General features: G+C 38.2%; 1 protein-coding gene across 6 annotated transcripts in view; it reads left to right on the plus strand.

Moving 5' to 3' along the window:
* Positions 1-18,487, plus strand: part of APP (amyloid beta precursor protein) — a 272,613-nt gene that overhangs the window by 144,392 nt on the left and 109,734 nt on the right. For all 6 annotated transcript variants that reach the window (XM_030880953.3, XM_030880952.3, XM_030880955.2 and 3 more), the window contains exon 6: positions 4,817-5,010. In XM_030880953.3, the coding sequence (XP_030736813.1) occupies positions 4,817-5,010 (194 nt within the window). The remainder of the gene's footprint in view (positions 1-4,816; positions 5,011-18,487) is intronic.

Raw genomic sequence — 18,487 nt, forward strand, 5'->3', positions numbered from 1 at the left:
ACTGTAATGTACATAAAGAGAAGTGCACGTCACACAGGTGTACAGCTCGATGAATTTTCAAAACTGAACACAACCAGATGGCTGACACCCAGATCAAAACACAGCCTTGCCAGCCCCCAGAAGCCTGTCTCCTGTTTCCTCCTAGTTACTAAACTTCCCCTTGCCTACATGTAACAACTCCTCTGAGTTCTATTAGTGGTGAGGAGTAAGTGTTTTCATAGTTTATATAAATGGAATCAGGCGGTGTGTCGTGTGTCTTATATGTTTGGCTTCTAATGGTGCCTTTAGGTGGGAGAGAGAGTGGCTTTTTCTTACTTAGCTGTCCCCCGTCTTGAAACATTTACTCAGAACCAGGAAGAATATGCTTCCTACTTTCTCACATTTTCTGGCAGCTTCCAATTTTCCTAATTTAACAGCAATAATTTCAGAGACTGCTTTCTCCTGGGACAAACTGACTTATCCAGCCTTTGTACCTTCCAGGCTAAACTGGCAGCACTAAGACCTGGGGAGGAATGGGTGGGAAAGAACTGTCTGTTTCCTTTTTTCAAAATTTTGCTTTATTTTCTTTCTCTATTTCCAGCCCTGGGAGACTCTTTCTTCCCCATTCTAGATCAACACGGAAGTGTCTGAGTGTCTTCCTGTTGAGACTTGCCCTTCTGGCCCCCAGGTGGTCCTTACATTTTGGGAGCTGACAGCTGTTCTGTTTTCACTCTCCCCTCATCACTGCAGTAGTTCAGGTCTCGTGATTGTCCAATTCACATAAACCATGGGAATCAGCTTTCTCTCTGCCATTTCCTCTCCTTTGTCCTACAAAGCGGAAAAAAACATCCGTCTTAACAGAGACGATGCAAGAATAAATATAGCTTTTTTAGAGAATGCAAATGGTGAATTGTTCTGCATACTTAAACAGAAAGGACTTAAAATATGAATAAAAACCTTTGACTATCTAAAGGGATTATCAGGGAGGCAATGGCAAGTGGAATCAAGGTCAGTCTTGACTTAGAAACACAAGAAGAGCTACCGCTGTGATGCAGTCTATCCTTCACCAAACTGAAGTCTTGTGTGCTGACACATGAAGTTTTAGCATCAGTGATTTATTTCCTCAAAATAATGTCCCTTTGACCCTTTAACCTTCTTATTTAATTCAGATACTCCTGAGATGATGAGCATTTTCAGATAGTTCCCTCATGCTTTAGAAGTATTTTTTATTATTGGAATTTAAAAGCTGTAAAAGCTGTCTGCTTTAAATTGACAGATGCTAAAATGTATGAGTGAATGAATATTCCACCGTGTTCTCAAGGGACTATTTTATTGTGACTTCTTTGTTTATAAGGAAACACTCAGCCTCACGTTTCCATAAACTAGCCCTTCCTCGCATTTTCTTCCACTGCGATCACCTCTCTAAAACCGGCTCACCTTGGTCACATCACAGAACAAAGCTGTCCAGCAGTTGAAAAAAAGGTGGAAAATATTTTTTTCCCCTTTCTGTGTTTCCAGTTATTTATGAAAACTGCAGCTGGAAGTTGTAATATTGGCATGTTGCGCCTTCTTTGGGAAGATGCCACATCTTTAAAACATAACTGTGTGCTACTGTTTTAATGGTGTCCAAATAGATCATTGAATTCGTGGACATCTAAATTTAATTCCAGAAATCAAAGCTATGGTAATAAGAACTGGACGCGAGTTCTCTTAGGCCAAGTAATTTAATTCCTCAGCCAGCTGAAATATTACGTGTCTCTGTTCCTTGTTATGATGCCAGTAAATTGCTCAGGCAGATGCAGTGATGGATGGTGGGCATCTATTTCACTCTTTTTCATGGCTCCACGCATACTAGAATGCAGATCACTTTAAACACAGCTGGTTTTATACGCATGTTTTCTGTTTGGAGTTTTAAATGTAACATTCAAGTCATAACAGAGATGTCCGGGGCCCAGGGTCATGTTTTCACCATCCCACCTGGAAGCACAGTGCTGTCTTAACCCTGGGTCACATACCTGGACCCTGTCACTCCATCCGTGCTTCAGGACAGCATGCACATGTCATGATTTAAGGAGAAGACTCATTGGATTTGATTTCTCTCCCTAGTTTTACCTGAATTGTCTACTTAATTTGGATAACTAAAGAATATTGGTGCCTACGATTTGATTGAACACAGAAGAGAGCTCAAACACAAGAAATTGGCTGATGGCATGCATTAGGTCATCTTTATTTTATTCACTAGCAGTACAACATCAAGATTCTGTAGAAAAATAAAGAGGCAGTATCCTGGGTAAAATTGGCATCTAAGCAACTGTTGAGTTTAGGATTCTTTTGAAATGTTGTCTTAAGTGGTAGACTTCTGTGCAGGAATTCAGGCAATCAAGAAATCAATGAGCGTACCCCACTTATCTCTAAGCAGATGAAGGCTTATACCATCTGATTGTCAGTGCGAATGTTTCTCTTCCTCTTCTCACCTATTTTTCACGGTCTCTTGGAAGTGTTAAAATAACTGGTTAGGGTTTTCTCTGTATTAACACTTCATTTGTTCAATTAATAATAATTTATCTATAAATAAGTTATTATTGATTTTACTCTGCCAGATAGGTTTCTCCTTATTCTCTTATTTAACCACATATTTCAACTGCTTTTGATGTGTCCATTTATTATCTTAAGTCATATTTAGTCAGAATTTAAAAGGCGTTCCACTTGGGAGATGGGGGGTTATACACAATTTTTTAGAACTTATAAAAGTCCTTTAAATTCTGAGTTAATCAGGGAATTCTTTCCTTTTTTTAATAAATCTTTATTGGAGTATAATTGCTTCACAATACTGTGTTAGTTTCTGTTGTACAACAAAGTGAATCAGCCATATGCATACATATATCCCTATATCCCCTCCCTCGTGAGCCTCCCTCCCACCCTCCCTATCCCACCTCTCTAGGTCATCGCAGAGGGAATTCTTTCTAGTGCTATATTCATCTTTTTACATATCTTTCTCTTTTTCACCCTCAGTACTTGTGGCTCTCCTGTCAGACTTTCAGTCTTTGAAAGCCTTTTGCCATCTTCCTTTCTGTCCCTGTACACCATGGAATCCTACCATTTTCTTTCCCTAACGTGTTTGAAATCTGATTTTCTGTACAATGCCGAACTCACACTAGCATCCCAAAGCTCCAGGTTGTGGCTGACACAAACTCTCCAGATTCCTGTCATGTCTCCCAAACAATGAGCTTCTCCTTGTGGGCAAGAATCAACTCTGGGGTAAAATTCAAATGTCAACATGGCAGTTCTCAATCCTATTCCCCTAGTGCTTCTTGTTAAAGAGAACTGTGGCAGATGCTCTGGGGAGTTGAAGTCCTCCACACATCTAGATCTTTTTCGTGTATTGATTTTGTGATCTGATCAAGGATGAAATATCTATTTCTCCTCTCCAGCCAGATGGCACATGAGATACTGTCACTGTTTAACACTTAGATTCCTATCTTCATTTATCATCTTCCAGATGCTCTTGACCATGTCTGTACTGGCAGGTATATGACTGCCACAAGAATATCTTACTTGGACCTTCTGATTTTGTTCTAGACATACTCTTCTTTGGCCATCCAAATTTGCTGATTTATTACTTACCACTGATTAAGTATATACATGTTTAATGCCATAAATATTATTTCTGATCCCCTTCCCAATGATACTGTGACTTACTGCCTGTCTGTTACCATTATTCTCAGTGTTGCATATTTCAGTGGTTCTCAGAATATTGTCCCCCAACCATCAGTGTTAGCATCACCTGGGAAATTGTTAGAAAGGCAAATTCTCAGGCTCTGTCCCACCACTGATTCAGAAATCTGGGGGTGGTGCCTGGTGATCTGTGTTTTAATAAGGCTTTCAGGTGCATCCTTTTGATGCTCACTGAAATTTGGGAGCCAAAGAGATATCTGATATTCTAGAAAGCTTACACAACTAGCAAAAGGGAGCATAGGTGTAGTTTCAGTAGGCATCCCTGACCATTGAGCTTGCAGGCTTATTTAAGCCAATTTCTTCTTCCCCTTTCATTTCCAGTTTAAACTTTCAATAGTAATTTTGAACGAATTTCCACCTCCCCTTATTGAATATCTACTCTGCAGGTGCTGTGGGGTATTTTCACATACAGGAGGAGAAGTAATCCCGGTAACACAGTAAACTTTGTTTTGGTCTCCCCCCACCCCAGCCTTTTTAATAGATTTATTTTTTAGAGCAGTCTTAGGGTTAGAAACAATTTGAGCAGGAAGTACAGAGAGCTCTCCCCACTGCATTATTAACATTTTGCATTAGCATTGTATGCTTGAACCAATATTGATACATTATTATTAAAGTAAATTTACATTAGAGCTCACTTTTTGTATTGTACAGTTCTTAGGGTTTCGACAAATGCATGATGTGGTACATACACTGTATCAGTGGATATCCACTGATGCAGTATCTTACAGAGCAGTTTCACTGCCCTAAAAATCCCCTGTGCTCTGCCTATTCATCCCGTCCTTCCTACCCCAAACTCCTAGCAACCACTGGTCTTTTTATGGTCTCCATAACTTTGCCTTTTCCAAAATGTCACAGTTGGAATCCGGGTATTCTCTTTTTTGCAACTGCAGAAACTAAGAAGAGCTGTGCTCAGAGGTAAAAAGTTGCAGATATACTGAGCTGGAATTCATTTCTGACCGGCTGGCTTCAAACCTTGTGTGTGTTTTTATTCAATGTCAAATTTCCTCTCAGATGTCCAAAATTCCTCGTCATTGATTTTTTGTTTTCCTCTCCTGAAATTTGTTTAAATGACTATCGTTGTTATTTCTCCTTCCTGATCCAGTGAAGACAAAGTCGTGGAAGTAGCAGAGGAGGAAGAAGTGGCTGATGTTGAGGAAGAGGAAGCCGAGGATGAAGAGGATGGTGATGAGGTAGAGGAAGAAGCGGAGGAGCCCTATGAAGAGGCCACGGAGAGGACCACCAGCGTCGCCACCACCACGACCACCACCACGGAGTCTGTGGAAGAGGTGGTCCGAGGTAATCCACTGTTCACTTGAATTTTCTTTCTTGGGGAAAAGGAAAGCATCACACCAGAGTTTGACATTTCTATCCACCCTACCACCTTTTCGTCCCCCAACCAAAAATAAAAATTCATAAGAACAAGTTGTCTTATGCTTGTTGAACTCTTTTTGGTTGAACAAGCAGTCTAACAGTTCATTTCAAATAACATGAAATGCTGATTTTACAGTCTGTTCTGTGCCTTATGTATGCTTCTTGGTACACTGTTCTGTAAAACTCCACCTAACTGTGGACCACGTCATTTGACAAAGGCTGAGTTAGGCAACCTCCTTGGTATTCTCCTGACAGTGGGTGTTTATTATACCCACTTTCACATCTAGACTATGAGGTCCTTGATGTCAAAGACTGGACTTTACTTAATATGATGCAGAGTGCCTGCCTTATAGAAACTTTTCAATAAATCTTGGTTGAGTGAGTAGTTGCAATTAGATTTCGTTAAAGCAAAAGAAGGCTATTTGGTGAGTATCACATTATCTTTTGCTGTGAAATTTAACTTGGATGCCTTGTGTTGCCTTTACAGTATTTTATTGGGGGAAGTGACAGTGAGAGGTAGATGTAGTGTTACTATCTTAGACTTTCTTTTTCTGTTTCATTAATGCTCCTATTGGAAATGTTGTAAACAGAATGAACTAAAAGACTTCCTTTTTGTCTCCATGAAATAAAAGCAAGGATTCAGTTTACATTAAACAACCAAAGCTAGTGAACTGTTGAGTTGCCTTTCTTAAAGCGTATGCATTTGTTTTGCAAATAGTAAAAGATGGTTCTAGGATTAGATTGAATGAATGTGGACAGAGTTATTGTTTTAATGTATTTCAAATACTTTTAAAGTCTATCCACAAACGCTACAACATTGTAGGTCTTTTTCTCACTTTTATTAAAGTAAAATGATTTCTGCTCTGTTGTTAAATTGGAGTTTAAAATGGGCTACTTTTTTGCCTCAAGTAGACTCCTGATGATCATTGTAGTATCTTCTTCCCTTCACTGCATTTTTTATAACTTTATTGAGGTATAATTTACATATAAAATTCATTCACTTTAAGTGTATAGGTGTATAACTCAATGGCATTAATAAATTTACCAAATTGTGAAACAATCCCCATAATCCAATCTTAGAACATTTTCATCATCCCAGTACGAGCCCTCACACCCATTCACAGTTAATTCTTGTTCTCACTGCCAGCCCCCAGCAACCATTAATCTGCCTTATGTCTCTACAGATTTGCCTTTTCTAGGCGTTTCATATAAGTGAGATCATACGTAGCCATTTGTGTCTGGATTCTTTCACTTGACATAGTAGTTTCGAAGTTCTGCATTTCTTTTACTTGTAGCTTTTTTTTTTTTTAATAAATTTATTTATTTATTTTTGGCTGCGTTGGGTCTTCGCTGCTGTGCGCGGGCTTTCTTTAGTTGCGGTGAGTGGGGGCCACTCTTCGTTGCATTGTGCGGCCTTCACTAGTTGTGGCACGTGGGCCCAGCAGTTGTGGCTCACGCGCTCTAGAGCACAGGCTCAGCAGTTGTGGCTGCTGCTTAGCTGCTTTGTGGCACGTGGGATCTTCCCGGACCAGGGCTTGAACCCATGTCCCCCGCCTTGGCAGGTGGATTCCCAGCCACTGTGCCACCAGGGAAGCCCTAACTTGCAGCTTTTAAAACTGAGATTATTCTGAGTTGAACACTCAGGGTTAGCTTAAAATCCACCGAAGGTATCACATATTCTTTTAAAATATACATATAGTACCAGATAGATTGTTTAACTTTATCATTCCCTACGTAATGGCAACTTCTTATTCAATTTAACATGTAGAGTAGATACACATTTAAGTGAATGCACATTTTGTTGGAGGCACTGTTTTTCAGGGTGTTTTTCATGTACCTCTTAGGACCATTTGTGGCAGATCTGGCTACATGAACTTGTTAGCTTCTATTTTCCTAGCAGGGAAGGACATATTTTACAGGGCTGCTTCTTCTTGAAACCGAAAAGTTGTGTGACTACAAATTACAGCACTAGTATTCTGCTGTGGGACTCAAGTTCTTGTGCTCTCCATCAAGATAGCTGTTTGCATAATAATCGTTGTCCAATTATTCAACATTCATTTTTGGAGTACCTCTTTGGAATGAGCCATTTTGCTGGGCTCAGTGGATCAATCATGTGGTGAGAATACACAGGATAGCTGACCCTTATGGATGTTAAAGTCTAGTAGGAAACATAAGTCAAAGAAATACAAAGTGTGCTGTGAAAACACTACGAGCCCAGAGCCTACTTCAAAGAATAGGAGATTGATCAGGGAAGGGTCTATGAAAAAGATGGCATTTGAAGGGGAACTGGAAGGGCTGGTGGCAGAGCTACTACTGATGGATTTTCTTGTAGCCTACTTTAGAGTCAGTAGGAATAACAAAACCAATATGGTGCCTTGGGAAGGTACGTGGCATGCTTGGGAGACAAGGTTAGTCCAGTTTAAACTAGAGCAGGTAAAACTTCCATAAGAGGGTTACAGGAAATTAGGTTGGGCCTACAATATGGAGACCTTTAATGACAGGCTGGCAAGTATGGGTATTAACTGAGGGTGATCAGTTCAGGACCTGCTATGTGGTAAGGATTTTTTTAGTAGAAACAATGAAGAGATTTTGTTTTTATGTTACCACTATTGAGGGGATGGGTGAACAGGGAGTGACATAATTTATTCAGTATGTGAGAGAATGCCACATAAACTTAGGCCTGTATTCCAAACCAAGACAGAACTCTCTTGAGATAATATGGTCTTGTTACATTCTGAATAAGTCCAGTTCTTTTTGCTTCAGTTTTTCTCTACATGTAGCATTATTAGGTATTAAGATAGAACATAGAGGGACATATATGTTTTGGTATTTTTATAGAAAGACAAAGGCAATTAAAAGAGAATTTAGAAAAAAATCTCCAGGCTAAAGATTAAAAAAATAAAAGAAACTAGCCTTAAAAGATAAGTTAATAATGCTGATGTCAAGAAGAGCATTAAAAGTGACCTACGAAAGCAAATACCTGATCATTTAGAGGTACCAACTGTTATTGCTAGAGATAGAAGAGCCTTTAATGGGAATCCATGCATCCATCTAAGACTCCTGAAATGGACAAAAGCTATGATTGAAGCAAGTCTTTCTGGGAAAGGAGACCTAAGAGGAGAAACATGTTGTGGTATATTGCATCCATGTCAGAGAGTTTTCTGTGTTCCCAGCTAATTCTGATAAAGGAGTAGAAGAAGTTTTTTTTTGTTTTTTGGGGGGTTTTTTGCGTTACGCGGGCCTCTCACTGTTGTGGCCTCTCCCGTTGCGGAGCACAGGCTCCGGACGCGCAGACTCAGTGGCCATGGCTCACGGGCCTAGCCGCTCCGCGGCATGTGGGATCTTCCCGGACCGGGGCACGAACCCGCGTCCCCTGCATCGGCAGGCGGACTCTCAACCACTGTGCCACCAGGGAAGCCCAGAAGAAGTTTTTGATGGTAGCATTAAAGCGACCAGTCATCTAGAGCCTTTTCCCTCCACACCATGGGTGTAGGAGGTGAGTTACAGCTCTTGCCTGATGAAGAACAATGTCAATGCCAATAGGTGATTGCTAACTTTGTAAAACTCTAATTATGAGTAGCCTGCTCCTGTGCTGAGAATAAAAGTTGGAAATGACTTGCAAAGCAGAGAGATTGAAAAGAGGCTTACCCTCTAGTGTCCAGTGTTAATGTTTCAGTGCCCGAGAGAAAATGTGATTTACAACCATACTTAATAATGAACATTCTTCATTACCCACATACTGCCACTGATACGAGTCTTCCATGTACTTCATAAAAAAACTCAATAGTTTTGTAACCCATTAAAATTTGAAAGAAATAGGCAGAGGGAAGAAAAATACAGGACATTTCAGCATGCCATATTGTATTAGAATCATTGATACCAAAGTAGAAGATGTCAGTTCTGACTATGTTACTGATTCCAGAGGAGAAAGATTTGATCTGTTGTTTTGACCTAGTGGAATAAGCCAATACCAATTTGAGTACAATAAGAGTATATTTAGACACTTGCTCCTAATTTTCTGTGTTTTGAGAAGGGATTGCACTTCCTAAACCTAAGACATCAAGGTAATCTGTGACTCAGTTGTGAATTTTAAACTCCGATTAAACATGAGTGTTGTAGTAAATGACATAGTCTGTGAGTTAAGCTAGCCAGTTTTGTGCATCCAGAGTAACACTGTTTTTTTCCGTATGTTCATTGATTCAGCAAATACATATTCATTACATCTGTGCTGATGGCTCAGCGCTTTGCTGCTGTGGAAGGTGTGGTGAGGAATTGGCTGTTACTGTATTGTGGCAGATCAGCCTGGAATTTCTTGTGTTTTCACCACTCCCCTTGCCCTTTAGAGCAGTGATTCTGTCTGTTAATCCTTGATTAATTTGTGCTGACTGGTAGAAATTTTACTTGCCCATTTAAAGCCAAGGCAATGGGCTTCCCTGGTGGTGCAATGGTTGGGAGTCCACCTGCCGATGCAGGTGACATGGGTTCGTGCCCTGGTCCGGGGAAGATCCCACATGCCGCGGAGCGGCTAGGCCCGTGAGCCATGGCCACTGAGCCTGCGCGTGCTCCGCAACGGGAGGGGCCACAACAGTGAGAGGCCCGTGTACCAAAATAAATAAATAAATAAAACCAAGGTAACTAAAGCTGAGAGAAATTTTTAAAAAATTGTCCATGGTCACAAAGCTGGTAATTGGTGAAGCCATGATTTGATCCCAGATGGACCAGAGTATTTCTACCACCCTAATGCCAATTTTTTGTTTTTCCTTTTATATTTAAATACATATTAGTTCAGTTTCACCTGTGTTCCCTTGTAAATGTGTATTCCTTTGCTATAGCATATATTTAGCTTACTATTATTTCACTCTGAGCATTTCCTACATTTTAGAATTCTTATTTAAATAATACTGATATTATTATTATTTCAAGCTATGGCCGTGGCCCATGTATCGGCAAACTGTGGCCATGGGCTGAAAATGGGCTGTCGCCTATTTTCTAATCAAAAGGTTTTATTGGACACAACCAATCCCATTTGTTTACATATTATCTATGGCTGCTTTCATGCTACAGAGGTGAAGTTGAATAGTTGCAAAAGACACCATGTGGCCTGCAAAGCTGAAAATATTTACTTTTCAAGCCTTTATAGGAAACCTCTGATACTGATCATTAGAAACATACTAAGAAGTTTTTATATTTCAGATTTTACCATACCAAGTAAATTTCATTAAGGTAGTTTTCATATGGTTAGAGACAGACTAGTTAAGTGTTTAAAAAGAGAATTTTTAATAGTTTTTTGGCTTTGGGCCAGTTACATAACCTTGGTAAGTCTGTCTTTTCATGTGTTTTATGGATGCTGATATGATGTTGCATGTTTTTTATATGAATTACTTTAGATGATTCCTGTTAAGTATTTACCGTATAATGCCTGACACATTCTAAGTGTTCAGTTTGTTTTGCAAGGGCAGGCTGCTCAGGGTCGAATCCTGGCTTTACAACCTACTAACTTAGTATATTTGTATCAGCGAACTAACCTTTATGCCTCATTGCTTCCCACTTGAAAACGGTATTTAATAATACCTACCTAATTTTAACCATTTTGTGAGCAATATATGAAGTAATCCACAGGAAACACTTGGCACTGTTCCTGGTGGACAGTAAGTGCTCAATTAACCTAAGCTACTATAGTTGCCCTGGTTATACACATCATTTTGATCCTCCAGAGAACTAATATTTACTACTAATTAGGAATGCCAAAGGTAAGCCAACAGACTGTCTTTTGTAATTATAAAAAGCATAAATGTGATGTATCCATTTCTATTGGTATCATAGAGCTTATATTTATGGACATATGTTAAGGAAAAAAAACAGCTTAAACTTGGTTTCTTGATTGAAATATCTTTTGTGAATATATTGTATATTTAAGTATCTGCAGTTAAATTTTATATCTGGCTGAAAATTGAACCAAGATAGTATTAAATGCCACTGCATTTCAAGATGGAGTTTCATTTCTTGAGGGTATTTTAAACCTCTTGGAAGTTCATCTGTTAAATGGACAGAGACACCGATAGAGGTCGCAATTTAAGCATACCATATGATGATGAAGTTGAAAAGTTTGATCTAAATGTTGCTTGCCTTGGGCGGGGTGACTGACCTCACAGAATTAAACTATTGTTCTTCTCCCTCTGGTTACCATTAATCTCTAAGAAGCATCATGTGATTTGCTGCTGTACATTCCACCCACGTGGACCAGGCACTCCTAGGTACTGGGCATTGCACCGATTCCTGAGGGCACAGGGATATGAAGAGGGTGGTTCACTCAGGTTGCTTCCAGACATAGCTGTACACTCAGTCTTGGGGAGAAATCAGTCTCTCTGACCTGGTTGGGGAAGAACTTTGGCACACAGGGAAAGGAAAGTGCTCACCCAGGGACAGAAGTTTCCACTAAGCATTGCCAAGAAGTTGTCATTTGAATGATTTTTAAAGGAGAATAGGGATTTGCCAGTTTATGGAGCACCAAATAGGACGAATCCAAGAAGTACCATAAGTAAATCAGAACAGCTTGCATTGATCTCAAGGGTAGAGCAAACAGAGCTTAGCCTAATTCTCACGTCTCCGGTGTGACCCATCTATAATGAATGTGCCTCTTGCAAGGTATCCCATAATTCACAAATACGATCCTTGCTTATCATTCATATTTAGCTTTTCACAAAGTTTGGAGAAAACTGTGAGCTTGACTTGCTGCAGACATGGAAGTGTACTCACATACTTTTGTTGGGCGCCTCATAGGAGCACACTGGCCCAAAATGAAAATTAAGCTCCGTTTTGGGTTTGTGAACAGGGCAAAGGGATAATGGCTGCTCCCTGTGGAGGAAGTCTTTACCTCTCTGTGTTATGACCACAGGCGAGTAAGATCCACTCCTGTTCCTGGACCAGAATGTAGCATCCTTTCTAATGACTTTGAGAGAACTAGTATCAACACTGGGTACAGATGTGACAGGTGGCAGCCTTATTATTTTGTGCCCCATGGCACCACAGCCATTGATTTTGAGGTGTTTGATATATGCTTTGTTAGAGGCAGAGTGAAGCGTGGCATTAACAAGCTTCTTTCCATGTCATTTAATGGTCCCAATTTAGAAAGCCCACTCAAATCGTTTGCTTAAAATGTAGGAGTGAGAAACAGAGCCATAGAAAAAACTGTGTGGTGTGTATATATATATATAATTTTCTATTTTTAGTAACAAATTTATTGAAATATAGGTTGCATACCATGGAGTAGAGAAGTCAATGGTTTAGTATAGTCACAAAGATCTGCATTGCCACCTAGAAAATTATATTTTTGAACTTAATTTTGTTTGAAATTTTACATGGCTAGTAGTGCTTAGTTAGTTTTACCTTCTACACTTTTGTGTCAAGCTTCTTCAATTCAATGTTAGAAAAGGAAATAATCAGCTAAAGGTATTTTAATACAATTATGTCTAAATTTCTTATAAAAATAAAATTTCTAGCCCAATTCAATTAAAGTCCAGAAACCAGGTTTTTAAAAATTCTAGTCTTTTTTATGCTTTTCCCCAAATCAGTTGCTGTTCAAAAAAATATGCAAATGTTGACAATTGTATGTATTTCCACAGCACAGAGTTGGCAATTAAGAAAAACATCAGGGGCTTCCCTGGTGGCTCAGTGGTTGAGAGTCCGCCTGCCGATGCAGGGGACACGGGTTTGTGCCCCAGTCCAGGAAGATCCCACATGCCGCGGAGCGGCTGGGCCCGTGAGCCATGGCCGCTGAGCCTGCGCGTCCGGAGCCTGTGCTCCACAATGGGAGAGGCCACAACAGTGAGAGGCCCGCGTACCACAAAAAAAAAAAAAAAAAGAAAGAAAAACATCAAACCTAGTAAAAGAAATCCAGCAAATGGGAGAACAGTTCATCTAAACATGCATGTCATTTTCAGCTAATTTTTAGCTAATCCATATGTCCGATTGAGTAGGGACTCTGATTCCTTGGGCAGGTAACAGTGTGTGTTTTAATGGAAATATTTAGTTGCCTTGTAGAAAAATGCTTTCTGGAGTTTTTAAGCAAGGTGGATTTCAACCTAAACACCTTTTTCTCTCAGCCTTGGATCATTTTGCCCCCCTAAAAACTTATCACCTCTTCCAACATCTGACCTTTTGGGTTCTGTTAGTGGAAGAGTAAGAAGTCAGGAGGAAGCAAGATTGAATGAATCTCATACAAAAATGATGTTCAGTGTTATATCTATACAATGGAATATTAGTCAGCCACAAAAAAGAATGAAATAATGCCATTTACAGCAACGTGGATGGACCTAGAGATTGTCATAGTAAGTGAAGTAAACCAGACAAAGACAAATATCATATGATATCACCTATATGTGGAATCTAAAAAAAAAAAGATAGAAATGAACTTATATACAAAACAGAAACAGACTCACAGACATAGAAAACAAACTTACTGCTACCAAAGGCAAAAGGGGGGGTGGGGATAAATTAGGAGTTTGAGATTAACATATACACACTACATACATAAAATGGATAGCCAATAAAGACATACTGTATAGCACAGGGAACTCTACTCAATATTTTACAATAACTATAAGGGAAAAGAATCTGAAAAAAGTAGATATATATATATATATATATATATGTACGTATAACTGAGTCACTTTGCTGTACACCTGAGACTAACACAGCGTTGTGAATCAACTACACTTGAATAAAATCACATTTTTTAAAACGATGTTCAGGAAAACCCCTTGGCCTTCAAGACAGCAGTGCAAATTTTCAAAACTAGAAGACTCTTGAAACAGTAAAAGGAGTTTAGAATAGTTCATTTTGTTAAAAGTGCACTATATTGAGTTAATAGTGGTAAGACAGTTCCAGTGTTAACTGTGAGGGTGGGGTTGTCTCTGTCCCTTAAATTTACTTATGTTCTTGTTGGGTATAATTTCAGAGAACAGAATATGGACAGGAGTTTCATGCTGCTTGCATGTGACTTTAAGTTCCTGATATTTCGTGATAGAAGAAACGAACAACCTTGTTGGCTAATTCTTATGACTCTATCTCTTCTGGAGTTTCATAGCATTTGTTACCCAGGATTTCTGACTTGCTGGTGACTGCTGCACAGTAGCTTTGGTCAAGTGATTGGGCGAAATTACTAAAACGCAGCATGAATCCTGGTGTTTACTTGGACTATGGCAGGGTTCCTTGACCTCAGCATTATTGATGTTTTAAGCCGGACAATTCTTTGTTGTGGGGACAGTCCTGTCCATTGTAGGATGTTTTGCAGGATCCCTGGCTCTACCCACTAGATGTCTGTAGCACCCCCCAGGTGTGATGACCAAAAACGTCTTTAGTCATTGATGCATGTCCCTTGGGAGGGGACGGGGGCAGGATCTCTCTGGTTGCAAACCACTGGGCTATGACATTGAGGTCGACAGTGATATCTGGCTTTAAATACACAAGCAGAGAAATACCCCTACAATACTGTACAATACTGTGTCATGTTACTGTCAGTCGTAACACCTCATTCCATGCTTTGCACATTGTAGGTAGCAGTGAACATTTTTTTTATTTGAGAAGAAAAAGTAAAGTAAAACATATGCTAAAAAAGTTGATAAGTACTCATTTAGTAAGATAAAAACAGATATTTGATGTGTCATGTACAATCTCATAGTTTATATTTACAGACAAATCAACATACAATTATTATTTTTAAAATATTACGTATGCATATTTGCCATGTAGGCAAATGAGAGGTAGAGGAAAACTGCCTTCCGGGTTTCGTTTTTTATTCTTCCACAAGAAATTCACTCTCACCTGGTCCCCTGTCATAAAATAGCAAATGGTGGTTACCATCCGTAGAGCAAACAGGGTTACTGCTGTTTTCAGCTGGAAGCCACCCATTCTTTCCTGCTGGGTACCATGACAGGGATGAGTTTAACATGGTGAGACGGACATGCTCGGTGAACCCCAGAAAAGGACCATCTTTCCAATCCTTGACTCTCATATCTAGAAACATCGTTTTCTTGCAGTAACAGAAATGCCATGTAATTCTTTCTTACAGAGAAGTGGTGCAAAGGAAGCAAATTCCAAGCTCAGTGATCTATCCTCGATCTTATGTCAGCTTTCTTAATTATTTTTCCCCAATAAAAATAAAAATTTGATATTTCTAATGTTCTGACAAGTTACAAGAACAATATCACTTAAATTTGTGTTTCTGAGAAGTCTGAGTTTTCATAGACTTAAATATGAGTAAGAAAAATATTGTGTTGGTGTTAAATTTAAGGCAGAAGTATCAAAGCTGCTTTGATTTTGCATGAGACAGCACTTCAGAGTAAAAGAAATATTTATAGATAATCTCTTAAAATCAAGATTTTGGTATATGTATACATTTGAATCTCTCAGCTCTATTAAAATATGTTATACCCCTCATTTCCCAAATATGTGTACCTTCTTTTAATAAGCTAAAACCTATGCAACTTTTTACTAATCCTTTCCCGCTGGTCTTTTTTAGAAAGTGATTGAATCTTATATATATATAGATACTTTTGACATTTTAACTGCCTGTAAAAGATGGGATTGATCATGGTGTTTCTCAAACATTAATGCCCATACAAGGGACCTGAAGTGCTTCCTAAACACAGATTCTAAGACAGTAGGTCTGGGGTAGCTCCTGAGTCCCAGGTGATGCCGGTCCTACTGGTCCACTGGCTGGCTACACTTTGAGGAATGGTCTCTAGTATCATTACATGCCCCCATACTGTGCAGATTTAGATTGAGACAGAGTAAGAAACTGAAAAGGAAAATTATCCTTATCTATGGTGGTGAAACCATCATTATCTGTGGTGTCATTGCTCTTACTGTAGTATCAAACGTCACCAAGTATGAAAGAATCCTGATAGGTCTACTTACTGAGTAATGTTGTAAAAATTCAACTCTCATGACTGAGCAAATTAGAAAACCCTTACAATTTCCCAAACTATATAATTGTTCCTAGTTTCACCTGTGCCCCTATTTCCTCTCATAGATATGGTGTAGCTGACTCCTGCTAGCCTGTAAAAGCTGATTATTCAAGTACTGAGGAATTTTGTGAGCCACTACCATTGGTAGCTTGAAATACCAATTGTATGTATTTCCACAGCACAGAGTGTACCATGGATGTCAACAAACAGTATAAATTAGAGAGTTTTATTTTTGTGGTTTTCCAGACACAGTCAGATTTCCCAGCATACCTCACCTCTCAATCAAGAAGAAAAACCTCTTCCTCTTATTTCCAGCAAAGGATGTGATATCTTGTCTTATCAGAGTTTAGAGCTTCTTGTAATATTGTGTTGTGCTTCAGACTAACCACACAGCTTGATGACAAATAAGTTTATTCCCGTAACAAACAGGAAACAAAGGTATTAGGAAAAATAGCAGTGCCCTTTTGTGAATGCTGGTGACCAGCATCACCAACACGAGAGTATGGTTAGTCTAAACACTTTACAAGTACTTTTTCAGGTGGCCTTTTTATAAGTAATCTTTCATCATTGAGAGAAGTGAGAATCGGGCCAGGTGTAACTCGAATGACACATGTACTGGATAGCCTTAGAGAATCAACACAATTCAGTAAAAAGGCAAGCCAGCTGCAGATATCTTCTAGAGACTTCCGTGACAAATTAGCACCCGTCATTTCATTCTGAGTCAGTGATTTCATTACCATGCACAGCTGTTCCCATCATTTGTTTATATATTTCAACCCATATTTGGGGCTTAAGTGAGATTTGTCATAAGACTTTAGTTCAAATTTGCTTGCCTAATTTTACATGCCTCTATTTAGTAAAATAGGATTAGTAGGTAATAAATATCTGATCACAATTGTTCAATTAGGGGAATTTTCTATTGGACGTGTTCTTTTATTACTGTTTGCTATTATTTGCAAGCACATTATAAATACTCTTACCCATTAAAAGTACATGCATCTATTTTTGCAAAAAATACATTCTTAAAAAATAACTGGTTTTCTAGCATGTTGGAATGATTTAATCAGGCTGAAAAGTGAAGTTATAAAACAGCATTGAGATCAGCCATTTTCATTATTAACAGATTGAATGATTAGGCAGGTAAATCAACATTTATTTGAAATATTAAAGATAAGCATATTTAGTAGGTTTCTGTACTCTGTCATTGTTTCATTTTATTTTATTGTTAGTATTAAACAAGTGACTTGTCACAAGACCAAATTTTATTTGTCTTCATACATTTGCGGTTTCTACTCTAGTTTAAAACTGCCAGCTAAGTCATTTTTATTTTAAATGAACCTTAATTGTGTACATAGTCTTGTATCATAGGAGGAATCATGCTACTTTTTTTGTTTTTTTAAACAATATCAGCATATATAATTCCTAGGTTTCTATAAGTAACTCTCTAGTTTGATTGGTTTGATTATTCAAGTGGTTACTTTCTCAAAATTTGTAAATTTAAACTTTATGCATTCCATATAATATACGGTTTTATTTCACATACATTCCTATAGTCTTAGAATAATTGAAATTTAGTTATTTAAATGAAATAATAATAAAAAGCTTTACAGTATGAGATTATTCTTTAGTTAGTGCTTTATTTAAAGCTAATTACTTGCTACTCTGTTAGCTCTGCTTTTTAAGAAGGCATTATAATAACTGTACTCTTGAAAATGGGGATTTTCTCCTTATCCTAGTTGCCACTTTCACAGCTGTCTTTATGTTGAAATTTTTTTTTTAAGTGTAAAATTAGCTTTCTAAATTTGGTGGTCCATAAAAAATTTTGCTCCAATTTGACATCTATTCAGTTAATTTTTTGTGGTTAAGCATTACATTTGGAACAGTGAATTGCATAATCATTTTATATAATGTAGGAAATATTATATACTTTAATAAAATATTAATATTTTAATAAAATATTAAATATTGTATCAATATTGATATTTTAAAAAATATTAAATCTTGTATTTGTATGGTATTGATGTTTAGATAATGGAATTTAGTGTTGAAACCAGCACAGATCTCAGTCAGGACCTACCTTAAAAGATATAAAATGCTTAATGCTCTTTTTTTTAAGCACATGAACACTTTCATACTGTTGTGTGTACACTAGCATTTCAGTTTATTAAATGGTCTTTGTCTTGAAAGGTGAATAGAGCTGTTATAAAAGAAGAGATAAGCCTTCCTTGCCAGAAGAATTCAGCTAGGTGAATATTAGGAAACCTATTTGTGATCTTAAAAGTCTAAGAATTAAATATGAATAAACAAAGATCATAGTTCCTTAGATGTTTAAGTCTTGCCTGTGTTTCTATCTAACTTGAAACATTCGCTTTGAGAAGTATCCCTACTTCAATTCTGGGCAAATTTTCTCCTTCATTATTGTATGTAACATTTAC

This window comes from Globicephala melas, chromosome 4 (genome assembly GCF_963455315.2).
Source record: "Globicephala melas chromosome 4, mGloMel1.2, whole genome shotgun sequence".
In the NCBI taxonomy this organism is placed as follows: domain Eukaryota; kingdom Metazoa; phylum Chordata; class Mammalia; order Artiodactyla; family Delphinidae; genus Globicephala; species Globicephala melas.